The sequence below is a fragment of the Populus nigra genome, chromosome 13 (assembly GCF_951802175.1).
Source record: "Populus nigra chromosome 13, ddPopNigr1.1, whole genome shotgun sequence".
Classification (NCBI taxonomy): Eukaryota; Viridiplantae; Streptophyta; class Magnoliopsida; order Malpighiales; family Salicaceae; genus Populus; species Populus nigra.
The window spans coordinates 10,986,710-11,007,111 of record NC_084864.1 but is presented as its reverse complement, the minus strand read 5'-3'; the positions used below and the strand labels follow the sequence as shown (position 1 = coordinate 11,007,111).

Below are 20,402 nucleotides of genomic sequence, written 5' to 3'. Positions count from 1 at the left end.
TGTGTAGATATTAGTTTAACTTGATTCTAAAAATCTTAGAAAAAGGATCCAGCAAGACAAAAAAATACCTAATCATTGAAATGCAACATATCAAAAACCATCTTCACATCAAAAACATTCACAGTTGGGACCAAAAATGCCATAGCATATAATCTTGTCGCTGCAGTCACATCTCTCCACAGGATTAAAACTGAAACCTAGAGTAAGACAGTTGTAACATAGCTCAACATTTGATGATCATGGGGCTACCACAATGCGTCCAGCAACTTGGTCAAGATCCCGTTGACCACTTGAAGTGATTCTCCTCCCACTATTACCAAAGCAAAAATACACACATCAGCAAATACGCAACTCTTCAGTGTATCTATGTTTATCAATCCACTTCAATTGTGAAATGAAAGACAGGGTAACAAAGCAAGATTTCATAGCTGAGCATATTTGATAGGCTGAAATTCGAATAAAATCTTAGAAAGCATAATTTGAAGACAAATTATAAAAAAACTAAATGAAAAATACGAGGAAAATAGCTCACCCCTTGGGGTCAATATCGATAATGTTCACATTCTGCAATTGTTGAAGGATGTGACGAGCAATAGAACCACTGCTCTTGCAGAAATGAGGTGGACGACTTCCATTCCTCTTGCTACCACCATATATCCTACGGAAAGCACCCACGCCAAGGCCTCCCCTAATGTAAATCTTCCTTGCCATGGAGGCTGCAATAAAGATTAAATATCATGCCTATGAGCAAAAGATATTAACTGTGCATCACAAACACCCCAAACAAAACGTGCATGAGCTTGTGCCCACAAGGGAGAGAATGACTTGCCAGCTCTGACATAGTACCAATCAGGATCATATGGTGCAAGCTCCTTAAATTTACCAGTCTTCACAATATCAGTCCATAGTGGCAACTCAATCTGTTCATCAACAGAGAAGGAAAATAGATCATAACCCCTAAACCACAATCATACTAATGACTAATTATATCACAGCAGTTAACAGGTTCAGAAATTCAAAAAAACAAGATTTTATCAGTCAAAAGTCACAAGATACTGACAGAAACTTCATAAAATGCTTTGATTTACGTCTCTATCAGTGCTAAACAAAGACTATTTTCCTTCAATACAAAAAAGGAGAAAACCAAGGATAAGGGGCTAAACAACATCAATTGAAACAGGTATTACACGCAATTCTCAAAACATTCAAGCCACAAACTACAGCTTCAAGAGTTCAACAACCACACCACTAAACCATGGTTGACCCACATGTATGATACCTCCTGATACACTAAAACTCACATAAGCCTTCTAAAAGATGAACACAAATCACTTCTCTATCTCCCCTCTCATCATCATCTGCCTCCCAAAATTATAATAACAAAATCACTGAATCATGTAGTGCATATTTTACACATGCATACTTTCAATCATAGTGACCCAGTTCAGAAACAATCAAGGGTTAGTTCTTAAACTGTTTTAGGACAAACCAAACAGCACCATCAGTCAGAACTCCGCAAGATGTATCAGCCATAAATATAAACTACGAATTCCTATGAGCCATAAATATAAACACACAGCTCAAGCATTAAGCACATATCACACAATTTTTTTAAAAAAAAAAACCTACAGCAACCAAAACCTGCTTTCACATAAACCCAATTTATCAATCACTAAAACAACAGATCTAAATTGAAAGAATCCAAAAACCATGCTTATAATTTTGTGTTTGGACCATGTGCAACAAAATACCTTGCCAGATCTTTTGAGGTGAGCAGAGTAAGCCTTGACGAACTCATGAGGAGACACGTCCTTCACAGATTTTGCTGTTGCCATTGTCCTTCAGCTACAAGAGAGCTCTTTTGATGCAAGGAATGAGCTAGCTAGCTCTCTCGCTGCTCTTCTCTCAATAGGGTTTCTGGTGGTTGGTCTAGTGGGTATTAATATAGCAGCGGCTAATCTCGTTAGGGTTTCTTGATATTTGGGCTATGGTGGGCCTATGGAATGTTAATATCAGGTATTGGGCTATTTGGATTATCTTTAAGCCCAATAGTTAAAATAGACTTACTTTTCTTTTAGGGAAAAAAAAAAAACCCCTCTAAACAAATAAGACTATGCTGCTTCTAGGCTGTTTTTTTTAAAAAAAAATAGAGTGCTAATATTTAATATGGATATGAGTATTTTTTAATTTTTTTGCTATCTATTTTTTAAAACCTCGCATAAAAAATAAAGAAAAAATAAAACAAAAATATATACAAGAGAATACACATGAAGAAAGTTTTTAAAAAAAAACAGTCTAATTTTGTTGGTGAAAGATCAAGGTATCAAGTAAGAGCTGGTAGATGAAAATGTCCAAGATTGAAAAAATTAGAAACCTAATTTTAATTGACAAAGGGTCCCAATAGTGAAAATATTTTATTTTGGTGTTTAATGACTTAATTGGAGTTTTGAAAAGTTTAATTGCATTTATTGATGACTTAATTGCAAGGAAAATCAGCTTTTAGAGTCAATTTGGATATTAATTGAAACAAATCAAAGCTTAAGAATTGAAATTGAACTTTGAAAAGTTTAATTGGTCAAATCAGGGGTTTAAGTGCATAAAATTCAAAGTATGGTGAGCAATTAAAAACTTAATTGAACAATTTGTGAATCAATAATTAATTTGTAAAAGACGTACAATTTCAAAGACTAAAATCAATGAAATCTAGAGTCAAATCAAAGAAAATTATCACATTTAAGCCGGGGTGGCTTAGTTGTAAGCTGGTAAAGAGAATGAGAATTTATGTGATAAAAAGAGAGAAAATAATAATTGTTTTTTTCCTTCCTATTTTGTAGTTTTTCTAGTATGAGAGGGAGCTTTTTTATCTATATTTTCATTATTTCTTTTCTTTCTTTCTTTCTTCTTTATGGATGAAGTTATTTTACCTTTCTTCTACAAAGAGTTTTTATTTTTATATCAAATGGTAGACCCATATTTGAAAGGAAAAAAACTATATTTAAAAAGAAAAACTGGAGCAATCCCTAATTAGACATGTTTGGTTTAGATTTTAAAAAATTATAATGTGGAATTAGGATATAAAAAAAAATTGAACAGTGATATTTTTTTTTTCTTCTTTACCTCTATAATTTTTTAGCACTTTATTTTTTTTCAGTTTTTCAATTCTTTTCACTTTTCAATTATGCTCATCATTTTTTTTCTCACACTTGATTTTCTTTCATTTGTTTTTTATTTTTTTCCTACTAAAAAATTATAATAAAATATAGCAATCTTGAAATATGACTTGTTTTTTAATGCAATTGTAAAGAATTTACCATCTTATATATCTTAATTTCAATACATTTTGAATCAAGATAGATCTTTTGAGTTATAGCTCTATATAAAGCTCTTAAGTGTGGAAAATTATTGTTTTTTTAAATATTAATTTTAGCATCCCATTATTATGGATTATATTGTTTTGGCTTCATGTTGGAGCAAAAAGAATAAAAACATCCTTGATCAGTACACAAGTTTAAGGTTATTATGAAAATAAGTGCAATTGTTTTTTTCAAGGATGTGTTTGAATCATAATGGCTCTTTTGAGTTATAAATGAATTTATGGATTTAAAGCCCAAGTAAAGAATTATTGTGTATTAGTATATTAATTTTAGGATCTTATTATAAGGATTTTTTTTTCTAAAAATCATATTTTGATTATAACATTTTGACTTCAACTTAGAGAAACATCTTCAATCATTTTGGTAATGTTATACAAGTTTATGTCTATTATCACAACAACCATAGAGGTTTGTTATTTTCACTAACATAAATATTAAAATTCTAAAATCGATCAATTGAACATGGATTAAGACTTAATGCAGGTTAGTTGATTTATACAAATTATAAACACAAATGTGTCATGATAAATAAGTAGGTATATTCATATATAATAAAAACTACATGAAAGTTGTCCAATTTCAAGTATTATCTCATGGCTTTTTTGTGGTACATTTTTATAATTGGAGATACATTGTCATCAAATTTAATCAATGTGGAGGTAACTTAACATGTGGCTTCAAAAGCTTATATTGAGAAGAATTATTGTATTTTAGTATATTAGTTATAAAACCTAGGATCTAGGGCCTTTTGAAAGTTCAAAGTTTGATTATAAGAGTGTGGATTTAGGTGGAGGAAAAAAGGATATAAAGATCTCTAATTATTGGCTAATGTTATAGAAATTCAAGGCCATCGTCATAGAAAATAAAGAGTTTCTTAATCTTTTTTCATTAATTCATTCACATTACATTTCTATGATTGATCAACTGAATATGAATTTAGGAGTAAATTTAATAAAATTTATAAACATACATGTAACTTCATAAAGGGCATGGATTGTAAAAAAATTCTTAGTTAGAAGTTCATTTATCAACTCCTAGAGCAATCCTAGCTCATTGTATTTGTTTTACTTTTATTATATAGATAAATAAATAGATAGATATTGATATTGATCAATATTAACAAAAACTTTATAGGGTATAGATTTTTCACTATAGCTTTAGATACAAATTACTATGAATTACTATATTGAAATACCATTTTCTACATTACTCCTTGATTTCTAAAGCTTTGTCTGAGGTAAAATAGTCTTTTCCATGTGAAAAAAGGTCTTTGTCAAATTCATTAGGGGTATATTGGTCTGACTTTTTTTTGCACATTGTAATGACTGAATTACTCTTAAAAGTAAAATTTTAAAGGAAGTGTATAAAAAAATTAAGCAAATAAATTATGAAAATGAAGGATTTGATATTTCTAGTAAGGGAAGGGATATGAGTGAGGAGAAAGTAGTGGCAACAACAAGCAAGGAAGAAGAGGTGAAAATCCTTGATTGGTTAGCAATTGAAGCCTAGATTACTCTTTAGTAAGGTGTCCCAACATCCATTTAACAAGTTCTTACAATAAATTGTTAAATTTCCATTGATTTTTTCATCAAATTGAGATAAGGGTTCATGATGAATTTTGGAGGAAATAAGAAATTAAATTGAATTGATGTTTGTGACATGGAATATGGTTGAAATGAGTTGAAATAACAAGTAATTTTGAAAGAAAATTTATAGCTCCTTAATAAGTGTGTGGCCGAACATTGATGTAAGAAGAATAAGAATGTTTTATTTGAATATTTGACTTGATGGTGTGTGTTTATATGAATTAAGATGATGAGAAATGCATGAATGAATAACAATGAAGGTGTTAAAAAGGGTTGAGAAGAGTGTTGATTGATTAGTTAATGAAATTAGACAAGGAATTGGTTTGAATAAGGATAAGTTAAATTGGTGATGTGTGAATGGTTACGAAATTGTCGATGAAATTGGACAGTTCCATCTCATGGTTTTTTAGAGGGAATTAGAATATGAAAATGAGGGAATTTGGACTAAGTTTCTTCGTAGAAATTATAGTCTTGGTTGTTATCTATCCAAAAGAGTTGACCTTTCTTAATTTGGAGTTTTAAAACTCCAGTTATGAGCTAATAACTTAGAAGGGGTCAAGATAGACCCTACTGGAAAATTGGTCATCTTCTTGATAACGAGTATTTTTTCAGGGTTTTAAGAGTAGAACTGAATTCTTCTCCCTTAGTGGACTTATATCCCTATGTATTATCTTTCCAAATGATTAAGTCACGCCTTAAACCGAACTATATAATGTTAGTTATAGACAAAACACAAAACAGTGTTTAAATGAGGAATTACGTCGATTGTAATGTTAATTTGTATTTTTGTTAAAAAACTTAAGGGAAAAGATTTAATGGGAAAATTAGATGTAAATTTAAATGACTAGGGATAATAACGAATGAGATTATTAAAAAGAAATTGTATAGATTATTGATTTAGAAGGAATAAATGCTCATGAGTAATAACGTGGTATGTCTATTAATGCAGGGGGAGCAACAAGACCCAGACAACAGTCGGGGACTACCAATTAAGATTTTACAAGTAGGAGCCCAACACCTAAGGCTTTTTATTTTCTACCATTTTAAATTTGCTAGGTATATAAATGATTTGAACTTGGTGATCTATATATATGATTTAAATTTAGTAGTTTGTGTCTACGTGATCGGTATGAATAGAATATTGTGATGACATTGATTAGTTATCCTGAAAATTGGAATAAATAATGGTATCAATGGGGTTCCTTTTGGTACCGGCATTTCAAATGACATTGATTAGCTATTCGAGTTAGGATAGCTAATGGTATCAATGAGATTCCATTGGTATTGACATTCCTTAAATTGATTAGTCGATCTCAGGTAATTGGGTGACTATTGATGTTAGTAAAATTTACTAACATCGACATGATTAAGGGAGAAAGATAAATTAATTAACTATTTCGAGTTAGAAATAGTTAGTGATATCAATGGGTCGCATTGATATCAACAACCATTGCTGGTGTGATTAACCACTTCAGGTAAGGAGGCTAATGATATCAAGGGTTCTTGACATTGGTAATTTAGATGGTAAACCAGATGTGGATAAGAATTAATTAACTATTTTGGGTTATAAATAGTTAATAATATTAATCGATTGTATTAATATCCTCACTTGAACGGAATTGATTAGTTTAACCCGGTAATGAAAGATTAATGATACTAATGAGATTTATTAGTACCAGCAATTAAGTTTTGGAGAATGAGAGGAGAAGTGTTAATTAGTTATTCTGGAAGAACAAGATAAGCTAATGATATCGAGAAAAGAATATCTTGGTATCAAATGAGGATTGATTCATAAAGAGATGACATTCAAAATCATTTTAGTCATGTTGTGATTTCTAAGATGAAATTATTCTTGGTAATTAATTAGGATATTAGATGGAAAATGCATATTGTAAAGAAATCTATGTCTAAATTTTATGTATCAAAAGAAATGCCATGAAAATTATTACTCATCACTGTTATTATTGTTTGTATTACCTTTTTTATATTTATAAGTAAACGTTATTTGTTGTTTTCAAGTTCATCGGAGTCACATCAAGAGTGATCTTAATTTAGTTATCTTTTGGTATATAATTATGTTGTAATTCAAGACACTTATATCCTAAACTTAAAATGTAGTATTGACCGGTAAATTCAGATGTATGACTTTAATCAAATGATGTAATTATAAGTATCTATTTTAACCATGTATATTATAACTGAAATTGGATCCTTCATTTTAATTTCATTATGTGATATTATTATGCATGATATAGTTTATGCAATGATAATAAGTTGCAATTGAATTATACATTGTTTTCTTTTATGAACTTGAATTTTGTAATATTATTGAATAAGATGTATTGTGTTGATGATGAAGAGTTTGGGTGAGATCTATGATGATTGGATTGCGTTGTGAAATAACATAGAAACAGTAAATCTGGTATTGTCGATAACTTGGGACATCCCCGTATAGAGAAGACTCTACCAAAAAATTTGTAAAAATTTAGGTGGATCTAAAAAAAAAATTCTAAAATTTCCAGTTACCTGTTGTGTATTGTCCTAAAAACTAGGAATGTTACATGATCGACGCGTGAGGTGTATTATGGTGGTCATCCCCCACCTTCCATGATGAGATTCAAAAGGTTCGGTCATGCTTTTCATGGTGGTCTCGCGCGTGCGGACAACGGAGTTGTGGTTGGCCTCTAATTTTACTTTTTCTTCTCCGCCTACTTTTCTCTATCTTTTTTTTTTCAAGCTTGATTTCTATCCTTTTAATCTACTTTTGATTCCAATTTGGTCTTTATTCTCTTAATTGTTACAATATGAGTTTTTATTTGTTGGAATACTTTAAATAGTTTCTAAGACTATTGTTTCTCTTTTACTCTATGATTTGATTTATACAAAATATAAAACAAGCATATAAATCAAAAAATAAAAGAAAAACCAACTTACAGTACTTGTTAATAGAAAATAGACTTAAAAAAGTGAATTGAAATAACAATCAATCATCCAGGCTTAAAACAATTTATTGGTTGCTCTTTAGTGCTAGCTGTGTGATTGTAATATTATTTCTTAGGCTTACTCAATCTCTTATTCTTGGTAGCACAACCAATAATAAACGGTGAACCAAAATTTATATCTTACTTTTTATAAAAACTTTGAGCTAAGGAATACAAAAGAAAAGAATTTTAGAAAAATTATAAGTTTTCTCCATTATCAAAACTATGTCGGAATTATCTTTTTTTATAGATAATTTTGACATATAATTTTAACACAACTTTTAAAACAAAAGGATATAATTTTCTAGTTTAAAATGACATAACTCTATTTCAAGTAGAGTTTTGATGAACAAAACTTTTCATTAACACCTTAACACTTTTATATAGTATAATTTGTATACAAGAACAAAGAACAATGAACAATGAGTTGGGTTTTTATTTCACATGGACAGTTTGTACAAAGATCTCTTAAATTATTGCTTTTCTTTATTTACACCCCTGAAGAATTATTTTTCTTTCAATAGTTGAAGTGTTACTCTTTTTTATTTACTTTTTTTTGTCAATTTTCCTTAATAAATTTGCTAATAATACATGAAAATCACATTAATAGAAAAGAAAAACCAAATTAATTTTAACAGAGACCAGTCTATATAAAAACCTCCTATACAACTATTCATTTTTTTATACTAGATTGAGGTTTTTTTTATTAATTTTAATAGCTGAACTATTGCTTGTTCGAATATACACCCCTTCCATTAGATTTCATTAATAAATTCATTGAAAAGCATATGAAAATTAATGAATAATAGTTCAACTACTGAAATAAAAAGAATCTTCAAGGGTTGTAAATAAAAATAGCCAATAGTTCAAGGGGAAGTAAATAAAAACAGGCAATAGTTGCTGGGCAGCAAGGTGATTTGCACATGAGAGAAGAAACAACGCAGAGAGTTGCTTGGACATGGAAAAGATTATTAAGAACTTATCAATGGAGGAAATGGAAGAAACAATAAGCCACAGATAAATATTCTGCTGCACTAACTTGTCATGCAACCTTGAAAGGCACCAAATATGAATTGAGAACTTCATATGTTTTTTCCCCCACTGGTTTCACTGCGCACAAGAACACAAGCCAAAAGCAGTCCTCAAAATTGCAACTAATTGGTTGCCTCATATACAGATGATGTAAAGAATGATTGGGAAGAGTTGAGTGAGAAAATGGATAAACAGAACAAGGGTCAACAGTATTAAGTACTAATTGACAAGGAACGAACGAATGCCTAACCCTCCTCCACCTATTCTTTCTCTTCCTCTGTTCCCTATTGATCACAAGTGTAGCTGCTGACATCGCTCCATGATAGACAGCACTTGATCTTCTTGTGTTGAGGTATGTGAAACCTTGGTTCTCTCGGCACTGTTGGATGCTTCATTGACCTTAACAAATCCAAAAACAGCAGTACGTCATTTAACTAACTAGTTCATTCAACAAGAAAGCTGCACAGGAAAGCGCGCATTTTATCTTGAAAGGGGTGTCTTTTAGAAGGGCTGGCTGATACAAATCAAACGAAGGAAGCTTTATGATCCATGACCAAAAATGCCAAATACACTTGGATGTAAAATAACTATGCTTGGGCACAAATTTTATCGTGTGTATCTGAGGACAACGAAATACAAGGTCACCACCATTCCTTCTTGTTTGTGCATATTAACTACCAAAAGAACTGATGTAAACTTTCATTCTAAGCACAAGGACACATCAAAACACATTTGAACAAACACCATGGTCCCTTGGACCTTCGCTTTTCCCCCTTCAGAAGAAAGGTTGAGCTTTGCCACTGTAAACAACCCCACCATAGCCACAAGGAACGCATATGGAAATGAAGTGACTTACAAGACACACACGTGCGAATAAATAAACCAGGTAACCCTTACCTTCTGGGAATGAATGGCCGGTCGAAATAGGGCATGGGCTGTGCTTTTGGAACGAGTTCCTTTCTCAATCTGCGTATCTCTTCCTCTTCTGCCAACTACAAGAGCCAACAGCGAATTTGAAGATTTTAATCAGAATGAAACAACAGCATCACCTTAAAATCATTCCTTTTATTTCTATACTTGCCTTTCGTTGCCTCTCTCTTTCCATCTTGTATTGCTCAATCAGGCTCATCTTCTCAGATACCTGACAGCATTGTAATATAAAGAAATGATAAAGTTACTTCCAGGTTTCAAGTCTTGGTGCTGTGATATAGTTTCAGCTAGCTAGAACCAACACAAGTAACAACAAATGAGTAAATACATGATTGCCCGCACATGAAAGCACAAACACCACTTATCAACCATGTGGGGGGTAACAACCTCACTCTATGAGAGGCATTTCACTGTAAGCCATGCTTCTATTAGATGTTCTCTTCGACCAGAGTATCGAAAGTTAATTGTACAGGCTTTAATAGACCCATTTTCTGGTAGTTTAATCATAAACCGAGCAGTGCACCTATCAAGATCAGCACTAAAACCCCATATGCTAATCACTATAGTAAGAAAACTACCTGATGATCAAAGTCAGCACGCTCCACGGCCCGAATATCACTATGGAGCTTCAGGTCAACGGGCTTGGTGTTTTCTTTCACTGGAGGTTTGATTAGGCACTGCAGACAACGCCAATGTAAGTAATTCATGATCAAAACGTATGATTAAAAACTGAACTCCATGACATGTAAAATTAGACAGAACATATCAATGAAATTGAACTCATGAACACAAATATTTTCCTAAATCCTTGATTGCATATTCCTCATGACAGAAACAGGTCAACTAATCTCAGTTCTGTAAACTGTTTATTCTTTCAAATCAAAAGTGGTTAAAAACATGCTATTAACCATGCAGCACATGGAACTGGTCTTCAAGTTTTATAAGGCATCTTGGAGTATCAATTGCCTTGCCTACTCAATCAGAGAAAGGACTAACCTCTGGTTCGTCTGTTGTCCAAGGCAGGCCTTGTGCAACAGGAATCCGCAGCCTCTCCTCCTCCATCATTATTTCTTGAATCTTCTTTGTGAATTCCTCTTCCTTCTGTCTTCCCCTTTGCTACAATGGGAACCAATCACAAAACTTACCATGCGATTCATTACAAAGCAATGTGAACACTCCATGTTCAGCTCTCATGATGAAAAAAGAAAGAAAGAAAGCTACGCACCTCTGTCCTGAGCTTAAATGGCTTTTGGCTTGTGACTTTAAGTTGCTTCTTCTTCTTCAACCGCCTCACCCCCATTGTTCCACTTGACTCAGCACTCTAAAAAGTCAAACAAGATCACCAAAATCATCAGCTTAAATATAATACACGTGAGATCAAATAGGAAATTACGAGGCAAGTGAAAAAAAAAAAACTCACATTTCTTCGGCTTCTCCTGCCTCCATTAGATGACCTGCTAGAATTACTGGCATTTCGAAAAAACAGAAAATTAATACCTAATTAGAACCTAACTTAAAAACTAAAATATGTTTTCAAATGTGGGATTCAATGAAATCAATTCAGCAATTGTTACTAACCTGCTCTGACTGCCATCCCATGAAGAGGAAAGAGAAATCCTTGAATCCAGCCCCAGATTCTCAGAAGTTAAACAGAAATCAGATGGACAGAATGAAGAAGAAGAGAAGTTTGTCTCGGATACCTCAGCAGGCTGAAACCTAGGCAATGAAAATGAAGAAGAAGAGTATTCAGTCTCGGGCACCACTTTAGGATGCTGCAATCCAGGCAATGCCCATTGCATTGCCTTCTTTCTATTCTCCTTTATCTCCTCCTCTTCAGTCTTATCTGATTCCTTTGGATTTGGTAGGGTAAAAAGCTTCTCAAAGGCATCAACCAAATGCTTCACTTTCCCAGAGTCAGGTGCACTGTTTCTTGCATCTTCAAGTAACTTATCTCTCCTTCTCTTGATTGTGGAACTACCCATTTGTCCCGATTTCTCGCTTTCGCAGGAATATTGAGTATCTGATCCGTCTCTATCTTCAATCTCAAGATTTTGAGCCGCAAAATGATTTTCTATCTCCTCCTCTTCAAATTCTATCATAGCTTTATAATCAAAGGCCTTTTCCTTATCTGCTTCACCTTTCTCTTCAACATCGTTCTTGTTCTTGAAAAACTCCTCCTGCGAAGCCCTTAATGTCTCATAGGCCACACACAAGCACTTGTTTACATTGTCCCCATATCTCTCCTTGCACTTGCAATCCACAGGAGTTGTATTTGAATTCAAAGCCCCTTTCTTTGATTTCTTTTTTGCCACTACAAACCTTCTTTCCCTAATCTTGTTTCTGGGTGAATAAATGACAGGATTTAGATTCAAAGTCGGATTCCTCGAGGCAGATTTTTGGGATTTGGCAGATTTGGTAAGAGGAGAATTTGTGGGTTTTGAACAAGGACTTGAATGGGAAAGATTTGGATTTGAATTCTCAGATAATTTTGATTGAAACCCATGAGGGTCTTTCACCGGAGTGGCTGATTTTGGATTCTTGGTATTCAAATCCATCAAGAATCACTTCAAAATACCAAAATCAATAAAGGTTTTTTTGCTTGTAAGTGTTTCGATGGAGAGGGAGAGAGATGGTGGTTTGTTTCTTTGATCACTGAGAGAGAGAGGGAGAGCGATGAATGAGGGCATAGATGGTGTGTGACTGTGAAGAGAAAAAGGAACGTAGAGGGTTTTGGACGCTCTTCGTAACGGCTAGTTTTTTCTGTGGGGTTGTGGTTTTGTAGGGGTTGGATTGATTCGTTTGAATTTTGTTTTGGGTTTTTGACCGTTAGATGGTGTGTGATTTTAGTGGATTTATATATCATGGAGGTGGTGGAAAGAATTATTTAGCAACAGTTATGCCTATTAATCAATCTCTCTCTCATATTTGGTATTTAAAAAATTACGAATTTTGGAATTTTTTAAATCCATGAAGTTTTTTATTTAGGATGTATTTCAAAGTTTAGTATGTTTTTGGGGGAGTTTGAGTTTATTTTCTATAGTAAAAGCCATTTAGGTATAATCTAATATTTTTTTAAAATCATGTTATTATCGTAATTTTAAATACATATTTAAAATTAAAAAGATTTTATAATAAAAAAATATAATTTTTTTATTTTAATACATTAAAATATTTTAAAAAATAAGTTTTTTAAAAACCACATTTCTATAACAAAAATAAACAGTGCATAAACATTTTTTTTTTTTTATTGTCGAAAGGACTTCGTTGAAAAAGATTGAAGAAGCATAGCCCAGATTGATTTGTAACTTTGAGTTAGGCCCAAAAACATTTTTATTATTTTTTTCCTTTTTTAATAAGGTCATTTTCCGGTTAGCTCCATGGACACCGAGTCTCTCTCCGGTTGAAGCCTCAGGCGCCGTCATCCAAACCCCCATTAGTAATTTTATTTATTTATTTATATATATAATATTTTCTTATAAGCTTTTTTTATGATTTGAACCTACATGACAATGTTGGAAATGTACCTACTTATCAATATTGTCAAGTCATCGTGAGATTGTATCCAACAATCCAATATAGCGTAAATAATATTAGTTTATTTTTCTGCCCTACACTCTAGATTAAATATAGCTTAGTTGATTGATTCATAACTCAACCTCTTATTTAATTTAGATTTAAAATTAAACCTTATAAATATTAATTTTACATGATTCAATTAAAAAAATAAATAAAAATAAATTCAATAAAAACTTAGTATTAAATAACAAAATTAAAAAAACTATCAGGGGATAAAAAACAAAACAAAACAAAACAATCTGGTCATATAGGTTTGATTGGTTTAGCGTGCTTAGGTCTAAAAACACAAGCCTAGGGCGGGCACACTTATTCAAGCTATCTTTAATGTCTATTTGGAAGTGTAGTAAAACTTATTTTTTATATTGTTTTTTATTTAAAAATGAATCAAAATAATATTTTTTTATTTTTTAAAATTTATTTTTGACTTCAGTGTCCCTCTATAAAGGCATTTCATTCAATATTGAAAAAATATTGCTGAGATTTTATTAAATTTTTTCCCCTCTTTCTACCATCCAAAGAGGTCATATTATCCAAAGACAAAGCTATCAATTCTCTCTTTTTCCATCTTACTTGGTAAATATGATATGTTTTGGGTTTTTTCACTTGGACTAGAGTCAAAGAGATTTTATCCGTAGCACCTCCCAGGAGAAACTTTTACATTACAACTCTGTTTGTTTGCTGGAAAGTAGTTTCCTTTTAGACCTCGTTTGTTTGCTGGAAAGTAGTTTTTTTTTTTAAGAGAATTCCTGGGAAAGTAAATTCCGGGAAAGTATTTTCTGATGTTTTGTAGTGTAATAGAAAATAAATTGGAAAACACTTTCCAGTATTTGGTTATGTTATGGAAAATGAGCTGAAAAATAACTTATTAATGTTTTATTTTTTTCAAATTTATTAAAATAATGAGGAACAAATCTTACAAATTAAAAAGTTGAATGGGAATGAAATTGAAAAAAAAAATATAATTTCATAAATTATCTCAGATAAAATAAATAATAATCAAAATAATAGAGATCAAATAAAAAATAAAAAAATTGAAAGATGAAGAAATTGAAATAATAATAATTAACATTTTACAAATTATTTCAAATAAAATAAGTAACAATCAAAAGAATGAGGACCAAATTTGATAGATAAAAAAATTTCAATAAAAAAATGATAAGAAAAAAACAAATAACAATTATAAAAATAAGGACCAAAGTTAATATAAAAATTAAATTTTAAGAGATGAAATTAAAAAATAAATATTCAAAACAATATATATATATATATATATATATATATAGCAATCAAAAGTTTAAGGACCAAATTTGATATAATTAGCAAATAATAAAAGTTTAGAAAGTGTTTTCTTGGAAACTACTTTCCGGAAAACAAACATAGCCAAAAGGAAAAACACTTTCCTGAAAACCAAGTCAAATTTTCCTTTAACTGGAAAGTGTTTTTTGTTGACCGGAAAGTGTTTTTCTTTGACTGGAAAGTGTTTTCCATTGACTGGAAAGCGTTTTTAATTGACCATCTTTTCTAATGACAAACAAACACAGGAAAATTTGGAAAGTGGTTTCTCGAAAACTACATTCCAAAAAACAAACATGGCCAAAAAGTGAATTCCGGAAAAGTGAATTACAGGAAAGTGAACTATTTTTCGATGTTTGGTAGTGTAATGAAAATAAGTTGAAAAACACTTTCAAAATAAAAATTTGAGGACCAAATTTGATATAATCAGCAAATAATATGACATTTCTAAATTTTTTACAACTTCCGGAAAGTGTTTTCCACCCAAAATAAAAAGAAAAACACTTTCCTGGAAACGAAGCCAAATTTTCTTCTGACTGGAAAGTGTTTTTCGTTGATAAATTTTTCTAATGACAAACAAATATAGAAAAGTTTGGAAAGTGGTTTCCAGAAAACCACTTTCCATCAAACAAACACCCCTTCGTTATAATTGCAATTGTATTCTAGCTTTTATTTTTTTTTCTTCCTTTTTTGTGTCTTAGAGACGTGGTTGAATACTAATTAAGTTTTTTTTCCATTTCTTCTCATATTTCTCTTTTTGTTGACAACCTCAAAACAATTTTCTTCCCTCGTACCTAGTAAGGTCATATTTGGATTTTGGTGTAAAATTTTCTATCGTTTAATTTTATATTATTGAGCATAACTCCAAATCAAGCCGTTTGATCGAGCTGAGACTTTACCAAATGATTCTAGCGGTATTTTTCTATGTGGAAATAAAAGTTCAGGTGAATCGGAGTTTGAAAAGGTCTTGTAATATAAATCAGAACAAGATGTACGAATTTTGTTATTTACTTTCTTTTGACTTGTGGACTTTCTATTTGGTTAGGATCATTTTCCTACAAGTTGTGACAACTTGTTTTAGAAATTTTCTAGTTCTTCAAGGATCTTTAATGGGTTGCGACATAATTTTCAAGTGTGGTAATGATTCATTAATGTTCTAAAATTCTTTACAATGATTTTTTATCCATCCTAGCTACACAAGAAAAAAAAAAAGAACTGATGGTATTTAATGACATATTAGTTTATAAGATCATTGGGCAGCATTGTAGGCTATAAATAAATATTATATCATACTTGTGTTGTTTTCTTTTCTTCTTCTCTTCTCACAACAGCATAGGGAATTAACTTATGGGTTTTATTTTTATTATTTCAACTATAGCCCAAGGCTTATTTGATCTAAATTAATACTTTATTTTCAGTTAGGATCCTAGACTTATTTGGATCAAGGTTTGGGCTTCCTAATATAGGTTTTGGATCAATTTTGTAAGTGGATCAATTTAGCCCATAAGGGTAGATCCATTAGGGTTAATTTTCAAAAGTACTTAAACTCTTGTAAGCCTAAGTTGCAATAACCTTTGATGAATAATATTTTTGAATTTTTTTATTTTTAACATATGAGAGAGATTCTTGTATTTTTTTTGTTCTTGAACGAACTAAATTTGACTTATTGAAGATTAATTGGCTTCGTGGTGTCATTTGACTTCATTTCAATAGTTTTGGTGTCTTGGAACAGATTTCTATTATGTCACACTTCTATCAAATATTTTTCATCTTTCCAAGATCATATCTCAATCTTGATTGTGGATTGCATGACAACATGATGATATGGTTCACGTCCCTTCCTCTTTTTCTACAAAGAAAATTAAGCTAATAGCCTTAAAAAAATTAATTTCCAGTGACACAACCTCTCTCTATTGCTAATGATCTTAACCATTGATCATAGACCCAACTATCCTCTTCATCTCAGGCTTTCTCCGTCTCTCTTTTCCATACAAGCATCATTGCAAAAGTTTAGTTTTTTGGCTTAGGTTTTGGATTGTAGTTTTAGGTAATAAACTTGATTTGTTTGTTATTTATTTATTTATTAGCTATTTTTTGAAGTTTCTTTTTCCTATTCTAAAAGCATAATTAAAGATATGGGTTTTGGCATTCAGACTATTTTTTTTCTTCAAATAATTGTCATGGGGTCGTCTGTATGGTTACGTATGGTTGCCTTTATTTTTTTTTATTAATGTGGGTGTCCAATGCAGTTTGCACGTACCTCGACTAATCCCATGAGCTCTGAAGTTAACAACCATGTAAGCCTCCAATGGTCATCATATTAACAACCACAGGGCTCGAACTTGAGACCACAGAGAGAGTAAACCCCTTGATCTCAAGCTTTTACCACTGGATCACCTACTATATGGTTATGATTGCCTTTATTTGTTGGATAACTAATTGGTTCAAGTTTCTTATTCTAATGCCTTTTTTTTCTCTTCAATGTTCAAGTTGATAGAGGGGGTTGTCTTGCTATGACTGGTATTTAGAAAATTTATGGAGGTTATATTTTATATGTCATGTATGTTTTCCTTGTTTTAATTTTATGAGTGGACCGACCTTTGATAACCAAGTTCTTAATTCTTTACAATTGGCGAAGGAAATTACATTTCAAGCCTTACTAGCTTTTGAGACCAAAATATGCTTTTACCATCTGAAAAATAAATAAATTACCTTGCTAAAATTAGTCTAAAAAATCCCAATTATGATTGATCTTGTTCTTTTTAGAAAGGAAATACTTGAACTTGAAGAATAAGTAGCTGTGGGCTAGTAAAAAAATATCTATGTCAAAATTGCTTGTTTTTTTTTTATTATTATTATTATTGTTTCTCGAAGCCTTTTATATACTTAGTCTTCTTCTTAGCAATGAATTTGAGTCTAAATATTAATAGTTTATTTACTCCAAAAAAAATTTAACTCGCGTTGCGAGTCATATTATTTTTGTTTTAAAAAAAGATGTGTGAACTTTTAAAGTGCATTTTTATGCATAGAAAATTTTAAATGCAAATAAAAAGTTTGTGCAAGTATTTAATTAAATAAATCAATCAAATATTAGTGAAAATAAATAAATAAAAATCATTAACAATAACTAAAATTATCAAGAGGTAGATGTAAAAAAGATATTTGATCTCGTGAAATGAGACATTCATCATGTTGTGTTTATTAAATTTGTTTGTTGGAATAATTTTTTTATTCATCCAAAAAACAATGAAAATAGATACACACATGAAACTAATTGAAAAAAATATCATGCAAGCCTACACTTTTTAAAATGTTTTTTTTAATGAATTTCATTCATATAAAACATTAAAAAAAACTTTTATAGATGAATCATAATAATATCTTAAAAAATTAAACACATAAAAAACATTTAAAAAAAACCTCAATTCAAAAAGGCTAAATAAAAAAATCATAAATTATAAATGAGAGATATTAACAAAAAACCGTGCAGGCCTTCCAAAGGGCGCGAGCAACATCCACTTGCTCCTGCATACTCATTATGTGCTAGCAATTTTTTTTATTTTTTAATGTGTAAATTTTAAAAGATAGAAATGTCGATAATCCCACTCAAAAATAGCAAAAAAAAAAAAAACACTAAGAGACACCAATGAAAATACCCCTCTAAGTAAGTTTTAAATCATTTGATCATGAGGATATTTAAATATACTTTTATTGTTTATTTAAAAAGAAAATCACGACAAAATCCTTGTATGAAAAACATAATTATTTTTTTTGCTTAAAAGGTTATTTTAATAATTTTATTGTTAAAAAAAATAAAAAAAAAATCTGTGCCCCCAATCGAAATCATTGTTACTTATTGCTCGACACGCGTCACAATAGCAAGGACACACTAAAGTCATGCATGAATTATAAAAAAAAAAAAAAAAAAAAAGAGGCCACGCAGAAGCCTAAATGATATGACTTGATTTCAACGAAAATGAAGTTGCTCAACCAGAATAAATTTGTTTGTTGAGGGACTAAAGTTACTTTTGACCAGAACGCAAGGAAGGCAACTACCTCGCTACGTTTTGCTTTTGTTCATGTGCTTTCATGTTAATTGAATTGGATTCTGGGCATTATTACGAGTCGTCATCATCACCATGGCCTTTTGGATTCCATCATTGTTTCCCTTGGAGGTTTTCGTGCTGTCTCCTTGCTTCTATAGCTTCAAGAACACTCAACTTTCCCTGAGATCTTAAGCGAATTCATCCTTGATTTTGAAGCATGCCCTTTACACTTTATCAATGAAGGTGCTACTGTTTTAGCTTTTTTATTAAATTAGGTGCACATGTTTCTGCAATGTTACCCCCACTTATTAAGTAAAATTCACATGTTTCTCCAATGTTTGTGTTGTTTACCGTTATTAAATCTCATTTGGAGTGGACTCGATACAAGAAGTTGAATCGATTAACTCGAGTTAATTATTTTATTTTAAAAAAAAAATTAGAGTTAAACTAGATAAATTTTGGATTGATATTTTTACCCTGTTTCACGAGATGCAAATATAATTATAATCTCACGTCTATAAAATTCTTTGTTTTTATTCTAAAATGTTCTTCTATTTTTGTTTGAACAATCATTGTAGAAGTATGAGGAATTTCTTCTTTAGGCTTTACATTATTTTGTGAAAAATCTGGCATCCATGTAATAAAATCATCCATTTAAAAATTGTAAATAAAACAAAATAAAAAATTTTCTTGCAACATTAATTTAGGTTAAAGGTTCTTCATTTACTCCAATATTTAAGAAATCAAGATTTAAAAAAAATCGTCACCGATATTGTGAAAATTTGTTGAGAAAAATTAGACATAAAAACCTAGGAAAGGAAAAAGAAAAATAAAAAAGAGGAGAAGAATTGGTGACTGGATCCACAAAAGAGCTTCGTCTTTGTTTGGAAGCTCTCATTGGGACAATGACACCAAATTTAATCTAGTGGCCGCAATCACCTCTCTAATGTGGCAGCTTTCCTCGAATGCTAGCGTGTGAATTGTATGCAGAGATATATTTTTTAATTTAATTTATGATTTTTTTATAAATTTTTAATTTATTTTTAAATTTCATCCTTCTAAACCTAATAAAAATATAACAAGAGAAATAATAAAGGATAAAAAAACGAGATAGACGGTTCAATTAGGCTAGCTCATTATAGTCGTGTCCATAACTCAAGTTGTGAACTTAGCATGTTAATCTAGGTCGATACAATATGATGTCATCTCAATATTAAAAAAAAATCTCATCTTGATTTTTTATAAAAAAACAAATTATATTTTTAATAGTTATTCAAGCTATTTTTAGACCCATCAAATTGATTTTGTCATATCGTAGTAACTCGCACACTATTTAATTTGAATCTCGAGTTAAGCAAAGAGTCAGATCGTCATAACTTTCATGTTTTTAATAGTTTTTTTTTCATTCTAAATTTATTCCAAGATTCTCTTATAACTCTTTAATTTATTCATGAATTTCATCTAACCGTAGCCCAATGAAATTCCAATCCAGTATATTAGAAGGAATGAGAAATGATGGATGCTAATAACTCAATTAGATTAGTTTATTGTGGTAGTGTCCACGCCAAGTAACGAGTTTAAAGT

General features: G+C 31.0%; 2 protein-coding genes across 2 annotated transcripts; both read right to left on the bottom strand.

Moving 5' to 3' along the window:
- Positions 1-53: 53 nt before the first annotated feature.
- Positions 54-1,927, bottom strand: LOC133670672 (small ribosomal subunit protein eS19x). Its single transcript, XM_062091233.1, has 4 exons — positions 1,752-1,927; positions 830-920; positions 533-716; positions 54-310 (listed from the first exon to the last, which is right to left on the bottom strand). The coding sequence occupies exons 1-4, from the start codon at positions 1,833-1,835 to the stop codon at positions 238-240; spliced, it is 432 nt and encodes a 143-aa protein (XP_061947217.1). The 5' UTR covers positions 1,836-1,927; the 3' UTR covers positions 54-237.
- Positions 1,928-8,893: 6,966 nt separating this feature from the next.
- LOC133670887 (microtubule-destabilizing protein 60) lies at positions 8,894-12,685 on the bottom strand. Its single transcript, XM_062091483.1, has 8 exons — positions 11,482-12,685; positions 11,324-11,369; positions 11,129-11,224; positions 10,900-11,019; positions 10,482-10,580; positions 10,055-10,114; positions 9,871-9,965; positions 8,894-9,372 (listed from the first exon to the last, which is right to left on the bottom strand). The coding sequence occupies exons 1-8, from the start codon at positions 12,456-12,458 to the stop codon at positions 9,258-9,260; spliced, it is 1,608 nt and encodes a 535-aa protein (XP_061947467.1). The 5' UTR covers positions 12,459-12,685; the 3' UTR covers positions 8,894-9,257.
- Positions 12,686-20,402: the final 7,717 nt, after the last annotated feature.